At 32.8% G+C, this 12110-nt stretch overlaps 1 protein-coding gene across 1 annotated transcript; it reads left to right on the top strand.

The window, feature by feature from the left end:
- Positions 1–261: 261 nt before the first annotated feature.
- On the top strand, positions 262–3383 carry LOC107432782 (benzyl alcohol O-benzoyltransferase). Its single transcript, XM_016043971.4, has 2 exons — positions 262–796; positions 2227–3383. Exons 1-2 carry the CDS (start codon positions 350–352, stop codon positions 3157–3159), a joined length of 1380 nt encoding a protein of 459 aa, XP_015899457.1. The 5' UTR covers positions 262–349; the 3' UTR covers positions 3160–3383.
- The last annotated feature ends 8727 nt before the right edge of the window (positions 3384–12110 follow it).

Here is a 12110-nt window from a genome sequence, read left to right as displayed (position 1 = left end):
AACAGTATAAAAGTTAAAAGCAAAAGAATGTGGTGGTCGAAGTCTAAAGTCCATTATTGAGTCAATACGTTTTCATTATCCTAGTAAGTCTTCTGCGCAATTTCACACAACCACCCAACCCCACGTCAGCCCACCGCACGCCAGTCCAATTAGAAATAATTTACATAAAAGACATGGAGTATAGTCCAGTCTCTTCATTTATTTTATTTTATTTTTTATGTATATACATATATGTCTTCTTGGCCTTTATAAATACAGGTTCCATCCTAACATCCCAAAAAAGACATTCCAACACTATCCATCACTACTTTCCCTCTATTCACTGTACCTACCTTTTAGTTTTTCCATCATGGCTCAACCACCCACCTCTTTAACTTTCACAGTGAGGAGGCAGCAGCCGGAACTGGTTGCTCCGGCAATGCCGACGCCCCGCGAGCTTAAACCCCTCTCCGACATTGATGACCAAGAAGGTCTCAGGTTTCAGATTCCGGTGATACAGTTCTACAAATATGACCCTTCCATGGAAGGAAAAGACCCTGTAAAAGTTATAAGAAGGGCACTTTCACAGACACTCGTTTATTATTACCCTTTCGCCGGTAGACTCAGGGAAGGGCCTCAACGGAAGCTTTCGGTGGATTGTACGGGCGAAGGTGTTATGTTTATCGAGGCAGACGCGGATGTTAGGTTGGAGGAATTTGGAGATGCTCTTCAGCCTCCATTTCCTTGTTTGGAAGAGCTTCTTTTTGATGTTCCTGGTTCTGGAGGAGTTCTTGATTGTCCTCTGTTGCTTATTCAGGTAATATTATCTACTAAACTCATATGCTTTTGCTATTAGAATCCATACAAAAATTTGCAAGCGCTACAACTAATTATATTTTATTATTAGTCATTCTTTTTAAATTTATGGTAGGATGTCTCAGTTTCTTTTTTTATTTCGTTTGTCCGGGAATTTATAGGGACTCGAAAGCACACACAATCATTGTGGTATATGATATTCTTTTTTATGATTTATGTTTTTACAGAGAATAAAATTATTTAAGAAATACTTCAAATATATATACATATCGTTGATATTTTTGAAACATATGAAGTTTATAACACAATTTATTTGAGTAATATCTTTTTAATTAGTTCTTTTGTATACCTTACCTTCTAATACCTAGCTTTATAAGACATCTGATAATGAAAAATGAAATAATATGTGTGGGGTATATATGTCCCACAAAACGGGAAAATAATTCTATGCTTTTGTAGAATTGCTTTTTCAATTTAATATGTTGTCCATCTGAAATTAAAGAAAAAATCATGAATCGGTTCATAGCTAACGCAATCGGTATCAAACCCTCTTATGTTTCCGTAAACATCAATTAGTGACAGATCATGCAGGTCAAACCTCAAACCTTAGATTGTGTTTATGCCTCTCACATGTATATTTATAAAAATCTATATTTATGAAAGGGTAAATTCTAGACAACAGAGGATGAATTGTTGTAACTGATAAAAAATATTCAATCACCATTAAAAGGAGCTGACAAGAAACAAACTGAACGGAAAATTAAACGGCACATCGCACCGCAGCGACAACAAATAATTATTGAGAGGCCGGTTCAATCAAACTAATATAAAATATTAACCACATTCCATTTCTATAAACAAACAAACAACGCACACACATAATATATATATATATATATGAGTATCCTACTGTGCCCGCAATATTATTTGTTTTCTAGCTTGAAAGGAACTCCAATAGGTGGCAGAAACGCATGGGAAAGATCATCATACTGAGCACTCTCAACACCACAAACTAATCTTTTTCTAACAACTTTCAGCATATTATTATTGTAAGAAAAGATTTTCCAAATTATAAAATATGTCTTTTAAATTAATTAACCTCACTATCCATGCCTTCTTTTGTTCACACCTTCACAATTTAAACTAAAAGTCAAATTAATGAGTTATTCATTTTAACTAGTAATCTTAAACTTTTTAAGCTAAGCTAGTATAAAAACCATAGATATAATTGCCAAATTCAAGTTTGAATTGTTGTTACAGATATATATATATATATATATATTTAAATTATAATAATTGAAGAAAAAAAGATAGGTTTATGTTTATGATCTTTACAATGATAAAAAAAAAAAAAGCTTATGATTTTTTTTTTTTATTCTCATTAATTTAGTTCACATAATGTACGTGTATCGCGTGGGATGGAGTTTGCAGGTTACGCGACTCAAGTGCGGTGGCTTTATATTCGCACTACGCCTGAACCACACAATGAGCGACGCAGCAGGACTTGTTCAATTCATGGCGGCCATAGGCGAAATGGCACGCGGCGCGTGTGCACCATCTGTCACACCATTATGGCGAAGAGAACTACTAAACTCGCGGGTCCCACCGCGCGTGACGTGCACACACCACGAGTACGATGAGGTTGCTGACACGAAGGGAACCATAATCCCACTAGACGACATGACCCACCGATCCTTCTTCTTCGGGCCCACCGAGGTCTCCGCACTACGTCGCTTCGTCCCTCCGAACCTACGAAAGTGCTCCACCTTCGAAGTCCTCACGGCCTGTCTCTGGCGCTGCCGTACAATAGCACTTCAGCCGGATCCGGAGGAAGAGGTACGCGTGCTGTGCATAGTCAACGCACGTGCCAAATTCAACCCTCCTTTGCCGGAGGGGTTTTACGGCAACGGGTTTGCTTTCCCGGTGGCGCTCACCAACGCCGGGAAGCTTTGTCAGAAGCCGTTGGGGTACGCATTGGAGTTGGTGAAGAAAGCGAAGGACGATGTGACCGAGGAGTATATGAAATCGCTGGCTGATTTGATGGTGATCAAAGGTCGGCCCCACTTCACTGTTGTACGGTCCTATCTGGTGTCGGATGTTACACGTGCCGGGTTTGGAGAGGTGGATTTTGGGTGGGGCAAAGCGGCTTATGGTGGGCCAGCCAAAGGTGGGGTCGGAGCTATTCCTGGTGTGGCTAGCTTTTATATACCCTTTAAGAATCACAAAGGGGAAAGTGGGATTGTTGTGCCTGTTTGCTTGCCGGCTCCGGCGATGGAGAGATTTGTGAAGGAGTTGGACGGCTTGTTGAATACCAACGGCGTCGGCGCCGGGACGTCGAAAACTTTTATCACATCGGCCCTTTGAATGATCTATACATGCTTGCATGCATGAATGCTTGTGTGAACTGGGAGAGGTTTTATGGTATATTGGTATATGTATGGAAATTGGCGTACGTAGTGGTAGTTTTTTATGTAATGTTTTTTTTAAGATGTAATTTTATACCTAATGTTTTGCTCTATAAATTGTGTATATGTCTATGTTCGTTTGGTTTGGCATTTGAATCGATTTAATGGGGTTGATTTTATAGATATATACGAATTCAGGCACTAATTATATATATATAGCGCAAACGTATGTATGTATGTAAATTATACATGGCATTTTGGTTTTTTCTTTCTTATTTTGAAAACCTATCCAAATATATATACATATATATATGAAAAATCTTGAAAATGTTTTTCTTTTTGGAGGAAAATGTTGAAACTAATATATATTATTTAATCTGGCGCCATTATTAGCGATAAGTATATGGTTTTTTTTTTTTTTTTTCAACCATAACTTTTGGTCTTTTTTGGAATAGGGGCTAGCTATCTTTGTTTGCTGAAAGGATATTGATCGGCTAGCTATCATGGATAAAAAGTGGTCCAACACATTTGATTTTCTTGATGTCTGTCAAGTACCACAACATCAAAGCACAGCATGAAATTGAAATGCATGAGAGAAACTTAAATACAGCTATACATAAAATGAACATAATTTAGGGATTTGATTGGGTTGGAGGGGTTGCGGTGTCAGTCATTGAATGCACATGCTAGCTCATGCATGGCAGCTTCCTAAAAGTATTTTACCTCCTAAAAACACAAGTAAGACTTAAGTCGTTGGTCCCTTTAATTATCAGCAACTCTGTTACACGCTCCAAAGTAATGGTGCAAAACCACCTCCCACTCTTTTGCAATCAAAATCAAGAACCTAACAGTTCCAACAGTTACACACACCTTCCTTCACCCGGTTAAGTACAACCAAGGAATACCTCTCAACAATAAGTTTTTAATTTCCAGCTTCCAACTGAAATTGGGACCATAATAATGACCCCGACATTTCATCAACATTACTCGAGGCCTTACCCAAAAAACCCATAAAATCAACTACCCACAAACAAGAAGACTTCCTTATCACACCTCTAGAACTAGCTGGACACAAGACTGGGTTTACAGCGGCCATCAATATTTAGTTTGACCCACCTATTTGTTGGAAATTCAAACCTTAAATGCTTTGAAATTTTGGGATTTCTAATATCTTTACAAAAGCTTTTCATCGTATCTTTACCATATATAATCTAGAATTATATTTCTAGCATTTTTAGGAAACGTAAAACGCTTACAAAAAAGGGAATTACATCTCAATTTTTCCCAAAAATCTAGCAACAAGTAGCAAGAATATGCTTCCATTTACACTCCATCCTATTACTATCAAGTAAGAAATTGAAAACCTCTTTCAGATTTCTAGTAAACCACCTTCTCCAGTCCCGGATGAAAAAATTAAGATTAAAACTTAGCACTCCAAGTTGCAAGTTGCAACGACATATGTTTAACTTTCATACAATCTTTAGACAGATGAAGACGATCTTCAACTACAGTACCACAAATCATACAAGTACTAACTAGTGAGATCTTGATTTCTTTTAAAACAAACTTCATTGCTAAGAAGTTTATTGTGATTTAAAAGCCATCCAAAATGCATTTTTCTAGGATTAATAACCTTGAGACAACAAATATTTCTCCAATCATAAATTTGAAAACCATTTTCTCCACTTGCTAGAAAATAACCAAAATCAAAATAGAATTTACTGTTATTACTAAACCTCCAAGTCAAGGAATATTTCTTTAGCATTAATATCTCAGATTCTTCAAATGCTAGAATTTAAAAATTTATTTATTGTTTATTGGATCTATACAAAGTTCATTTTCATCAAATAAAATTTTAGTACGTCTAAAGTAATCCAATGATTTGTAAAGGAAAATATACTAAAACTATCAGGTTAGCCTAATGTGAACCCGACTATGTGTGTATATATATATATATATATATAGTTTCGATCGATTAGAAACATAGTTTGCACCTTATGTTTAGTACCTAATGACATGACAAAATGCTAAGAGTTTCTACTTATTTAAGTAGAATTTTAACATTAATTGATTAATTTAAATCACATTCTATATTTAAATGTTATAAGATTTTCATTTTATACTAGAAACATGTTTGTAACATAATAGCTCTGTGTGTATATGTTTATATATAAAGGTATTTATTTAATCAATCCCTAAAAACCAACAATGTACATTATCAAATATGTTATCTAAAGCTTTATTGTTTTTGACATGACCACTCTCGGATCCCTTTCAAGGCACCAAGATGGCCTCACCTATGGAAATTCCACTAAGTCGATACCAAGAGTTTAGTGGTACTCCACATAAATTGGATATAATCCAATAATATAAAAGAAAAAAATAATTGTTTTTAATAGGAATTCTGAAATCATAGTCATGCCCATTAAGGGTTCAAATTCAAGAGAAAGAAAAATAGAAATGAGCATACTTATGAGGTCAATCTACCACAGAATAATAAAATAAAATAAATGATAGTCTTATAAGAAAGCAAGAAAACAACAATACATTAGTAGTGGAAAAGTGTCGAGTATAAAGATGCGATAATGACACAATATATAAAGGTGATGATGATGATGGAATAATGCCCAAATATAGTACACACTAATTGTCAGCCGAAGCCTAAGGGAAACAATTTAAAAAAAAAAAATATACAAAACTATGAGACGAGCTCAATGAGTGAACAGTTACAGTATTATGAAAATAAATATTATTCTTAAAAATAATTTATCTCAAGACCTCACTTTCACTCTTTGAAAGTTATCATATTTTGACAAAGTTTTCACAAAATCTTTAATTATTTCCAGCATAACAATTTCATAAATTGTAGGATAAGAAAATTAAAATCAGATGATATATTCCACCTTATAATAAAATAATATTTTTACAAGTTATGAATTATAACTATTGGTAATAAAATTAAAATAAAGAACTATATACTATAACACAATATAACAACAACCTTGTGTACCATATCCACTACCAGAGCCTATCTCTCAATCGTACTAGTGTCTTAATGTGACGTCGACTACCAAAGAGAGGGGAAACTGTTAATTCAACCCTCGACATCCTAGAGGCATTGTAGACTGGGACTTCCCATCCAACCTCAAGATACTTGTGATTAAGCAGAGAATGGTCAAATAAGCGCGCGTAGCCATAGTCCAACAAATTAATATCCATAGTATAGTATAATAATGCACAACCAAGTATATTTATATAGCTATTTAAATAATACTCATAATCATCTTATTAAAATGTTCCCACACATACGACTATAAACACACACACACACACACACACACACACACATATATATATATATATAGATATATCTATATATATATGTACTTATATAACCATAATCCATAAGTTATTTAAGTCAAACCATTCTTTTTTGTATACTATAATATGATAAATTAAATAATTATTTCACTGTATGTGATAAAGTATATAATTCAAATAATTCTAGAAATAATAATAATAGAGTAGCTTATATATCACATGTAACTAAACAAATAATTTTCAAAATCATATCAGAATATAAAGTTCACTTACAGATCACAGCTCAAATCAGTTTTTTCATGAAGTTAGCTCCAATATCTTGTATCTAAAATAATAATAAAATATTCTTTAGGCTCAAAAAATTAAACCAAAAACATTGGATGCATACCAATGTCCCAAAATAATTTAATAACTCTAAAATTTTTAAAATTGTACACTGCACAGTCCAGTTATTCTGTGAACCCAAAATACCTGATATCCAAAATTGAGATTTTTAATCTGGAAGCCAATTTATTGAAATAATGTTCTATTGGATCACATTAACACCTAATTTCACTATTCGAGCTTCAATTTTGTCCAATTTGTTCAATTATGTCCAAACATAGTCCAAATTTATCCGATATTAAATTAATTAATCTAAAAAGTGAAAAATCATCAAATGATATTTAAAATTTATAAATTTTATATTAATGGAAATCTTGTGGAATAGATAACAAGAATCTAAGATCACTTTGGTCTAAGAATATCGCCAGTAACAAAAAAACACGTCAAAAATTCGGCCAAATTTGATGTTGATGGATTTCTTAAACCGTACAGAATGTCGACAAACAAAGGATGCCAATGGATTCATAGGTTCTAAATTGGTGTACGTAGCAGTAATTTTAGGATGTAATGTTTTTTTAGATGGAATTTTAGACCTCATGTTTTGCTCTATAAATTGTGCATGTGTATGTCTGTGTTCGTGTGGTTTGGCATTTGGATCAATTTGAAATGGGGTTGATTTTATACATACATCGAATTCAGGCACTAATTATATATATATATATATAGCACAAACGTATGTGTGTATGTAAATTATACACGGCATTTTGGTTTTGTTTTTCTTATTATGAAAACCTATCCAATAGATATATATATATATATATATATATATATGAAAAATCTCGAAAACGTTTTTCTTTTTGGAGGAAAATGTTGAAACCAATATACATATATATATATATATATTGTTTAATTTGGCTCCATTATTAACGATAAGTATATGGTATTTAGTATATGTATGGAAATTGGTGTACGTAGTAGTAATTTTAGATGTAATGTTTTGTTTAGATGGAATTTTAGACCTAATGTTTTGCTCTATAAATTATGTATGTGTACATCTGTGTTCATGTGGTTTGGCATTTGAATCAATTTGAAATGGGTTTGATTTTATACATACATCGAATTCAGGCACTAATTATATATATATATATATATATATATATAGCACAAACGTATGTACCACGGCATTTTGGTTTTGTTTTTCTTATTATGAAAACCCATCCAAAATTATACACGGCATTTTGGTTTTGTTTTTTTCTTATTATGAAAACCCATCCAAAATATATATATATATATATATGAAAAATCTTGAAAACGTTTTTCTTTTTGGAGGAAAATGTTGTAACCAATAGATATATATATATATATATATATATATTGTTTAATTTGGCTCCATTATTCACGATAAGTATATGGTATTTTTTTCAAATTGGTCTTATTTGGAATCGCGGCTAGCTATCATGAATATTGTCCAATATATTTGATGGTTTTGATCGTTATCAAATACAACAACATCAAAGCACAGCATGAAATTGAAATGCACGAGAGAAACTTGAAAACAGCTATATATAAAATGGAAATAATTTAGGGATTTGAGTGGATAGGAGGTGTTTCGGTGTCAGTCATTGTATTTACATGCTAGCTCATGCAGGGGAGCTTCCTAAAAGTATTTTAACTCCTAAAACACAACTAAGATTGAAGTTGTTAGTCACTAATGATGCCAAACCACCTCCCACTCTTTTGCAATCAAAATCATGAACCAACAGTTCACACACGTTCCTTCACCCGGTTAATAACAACCAAGGAATACCTTTCAACAATAAGTTTTTAATTTCCAGCTTCCAACTCAAATTGGGACCATAATAATGACCCCGACATTCAGCAACATTACATGAGGCTCTACCCAAAGAAACCATAAAATCAGCTACCCACAAAAAAGAAGACTTCCTTATCACACCTCTAGAGCTAGTAGGAGCCAAAATTGGGTTTCCAACAGCCATCAATATTTAGTCTGACCCACCTATTTGTTGGAAATTCACACCTTAAAAGCTTTGAAATTTTGGGATATCTAATATCTTTACAAAAGCTTTTCATCATATCTTTACCATTCATAATCCAGAATTATATTTCTAGCATTTTTAGGAAGCATAAAATGCTTACAAAAAATGGAATTACATCTCCATTTCCAAAAGAACTAGCAACAAGTAATAAGAATATGCCTCCATTTACACTCCATCCTACTACTATCAAGTAAATTGAAAACCTCTTTCAAATTTCTAGTAAACCAACTTCTTCAATCTTGGATGAAAAAATTAAGATTAAAACTTAGATCTCCAAGTTGCAAGTAGCAACCAGATATGTTTACCTTTCATACAATCTTTAGACAAATGAAGACGATCTTCAACTACAGCACCACAAATCTTACAGCGACAACTCTTAGTGATCTTGATTTCTTTTTAAAGAAAACTTCATCGGTAAGAACTGTTGGATTTATGCTCTTGGAGTAAGCTAATCCATTGATCAGGAATCTTGATTAATAATGGATTGTAGGATTCCCAAAATATCTCGTTAAATGACAGAGCTCATTTAACTGATTATTAAAATACAAGAAGAAGCCAATTAATTGGGTCTAACATGTTGTGAAACTGTAAGAGAATTAGGGTTAGCAATCTATAAATAAACTGCTTACTAGTCTCCAGTCATATAAGATTTTATATATTATTTTATAAAGATTGAAAATCTCAAAAGGAAATCAAACACCTTGAGAGAAAGCAGAAACTATGAGGTTTTAGTGTGTTTATTCAGATTAATGTTTTTGTTTCTTTTGTGGTTAGGTGCACCCACATGCAGATCTATCATATAGAGAATAGTTTGGAAGGTCCTATGGATTCAAGAAGATATTATCTACACTACTACATGTCAATAATGGATAATAAAAATATATCTATCATATATTTTTGTAAACTGTGCGATTTTTGGCTTCCCGCTTTATGATTCCAACAATTACTATCAGAGCACCAATTGAATCAGCGTGTGATAGATTGGATCCATAATTTTAATTTCATGTATAGATGATGTTTATTAGATATATGGCACCTAGGTTTACAATATTCATGTTATTTATAATTTTGGTATTATGAATGAATGATTGGTTTTTGACCTTAATCTATAATAGATTTTTGCTTGTATTTTTTTCTCTTTTTTGGGATGTGAAAAGGAGGCTAATCATAAGATTATGTTTCCTCCTTGATTTATTTATTTATCTTTCTAGCAATATTTTTATTTTGTAATAAAATCGGATTTAGGAAAAATATATGTAACATACCCAATAGAAAATGTGCAATCTTTATTGTCCATCAATTTTCAAGACATTTTGGAGATTGGTTTGAGACACAACCATCATAAACAGATAGCATGTAAAGAGATGAAGCCAACAAGCACTGGAACACCACTAGAAGCCATTGGATGCTCCCACACGCTTCACCGCAAGTGGCTACGAGTGGATCTCACTTGCATGGCTTCCTTGGGCACATGAGGGTGGGTGTGAGGTCTATTTTCGCTAATTTTTGGTTGGTAGCTTCCTTTAGTGATGGTCTACTATCTTAAAATTTCACAGTGATTGGAGTTTTTTATTGCAACCAATGATGTTTTCAGTGCTCAAGTTCAATAAAGAAGTTAAGGTTTTGTGCTGTTGGGCTTAAAACCCTAGAAACCCTAGAAAACTATAGCTAGCGTGGCCCACACACCCATGGACTTGCAAGATTTGTAGAAAGGAAGAGAAATGGGCCAAAAATCAAGTTTGGTTTTTGTGACCCTAATTGGGCTTGTATTTTTTCTTTTTAGGAAAGCATGGATTAAAACCCTATTTATTATTCAGTTTTTTTTTTTTTAATTGTTCAAACTATATGGATATAACATGTTTATTTGTGCTTGTATGCCATTTATAATAGGTGGTGCCATATATTGCATCATACGATATATACATGTGCATAATAATATATATTTTAGATTATATTATTATGGAAAATCCCTAAATTAATTTAATTATAAAACATTGAATGGATAAATGTTAAAACTAATTTAATTAATTTACAACCTACAGGTTTCATTAAGGATCCAATAATAAAATGGTTATGTAATGTCCCATTGAATAAGCATAACTAGGTTTTATCGTATTGGGCCTAAATTAATTTCAAAATCTTAATTAGGTTGTACGGCCCAACGTTGACAATTCTTAGATATTAAGAGAATTTTGAAATGAAATTAATGGCTAATACATTAAATTTTAATAATATTAATAATCATTCCCATGAGGCTTTGTCAATACTATTAAAAGGCCAAAAAATATTGGAACAATGGTTATTTTTCTAAAATTAATTTTAAATGGTATATTTTAGTGTTATCTAAGAAAGTTCTGTTTAAAAAGGTAGATTTTGAAGAAGTCTGAGACCCACCTCACATTTTCTCAGAGTTAACTTAGTAGGACACTATATATATCATATTCAAAGAGGTAGATTTTACTAAAATCAATTTTAAGTAGTAGGTGTTATTGTATCTAGGAAGACTTTGTCTAAGGATGTAGGTTTTTATGGACTTTGAGACCCACCTCACATTTTCTAGATATACCATATTCAAAATTTAGTTTATTACGAATGTTTTACCCAATGTAAGTATTTGTAATAAAAACTAAATTATTATTACAATAAACATAAGAAATAAATAGTTAAGAAATTTGCATATTTATATGTTTGTTGTGGAAATTATGTGTTAATATATGAGCATCTTTTTTTTATTTTTAGAAAATTTCAAACCTAAATCTTTTTTAGTCAAAAGCCTATGGATGGAAATGATTATGAAAAACCAAAAACCAACCTTTTCATTAGGGATATTCGCAGCTATGCACCCCAAACTTTATCGGGGTTGATATATTGCACCTTAAACTATTTTTCCTGGCATTATGCACCCCAAACTTGTATTTTCCCTTGCATCGTTGGTTCTTCTATCAAAAATGCTTAACGGAATGACCACATGCTACGCACGTGATCATCAAGCAAGGGTATATCAGGGTATTTTACTGTTTTGAGCTTAGAAAGTAGGGCATAAAAAATGGAGTTTTAGCCCTAATTGCGAAATGGAGGAGTTAAGCTGCAGAAAGTGACAAAAAGTTGCAAAAAGGTGAGAAAGGGACTGTAGGACTTAAGAAGGTTGACGAAGTAGCTCAAGCTGCAAAAGAAAGCACCTCGTGGAGACACTGCAACTCAAGTTGCA

Source organism: Ziziphus jujuba, chromosome 11, assembly GCF_031755915.1.
Source record: "Ziziphus jujuba cultivar Dongzao chromosome 11, ASM3175591v1".
NCBI lineage: Eukaryota > Viridiplantae > Streptophyta > Magnoliopsida > Rosales > Rhamnaceae > Ziziphus > Ziziphus jujuba.
This window is presented reverse-complemented; position numbering and strand designations above follow the sequence as displayed.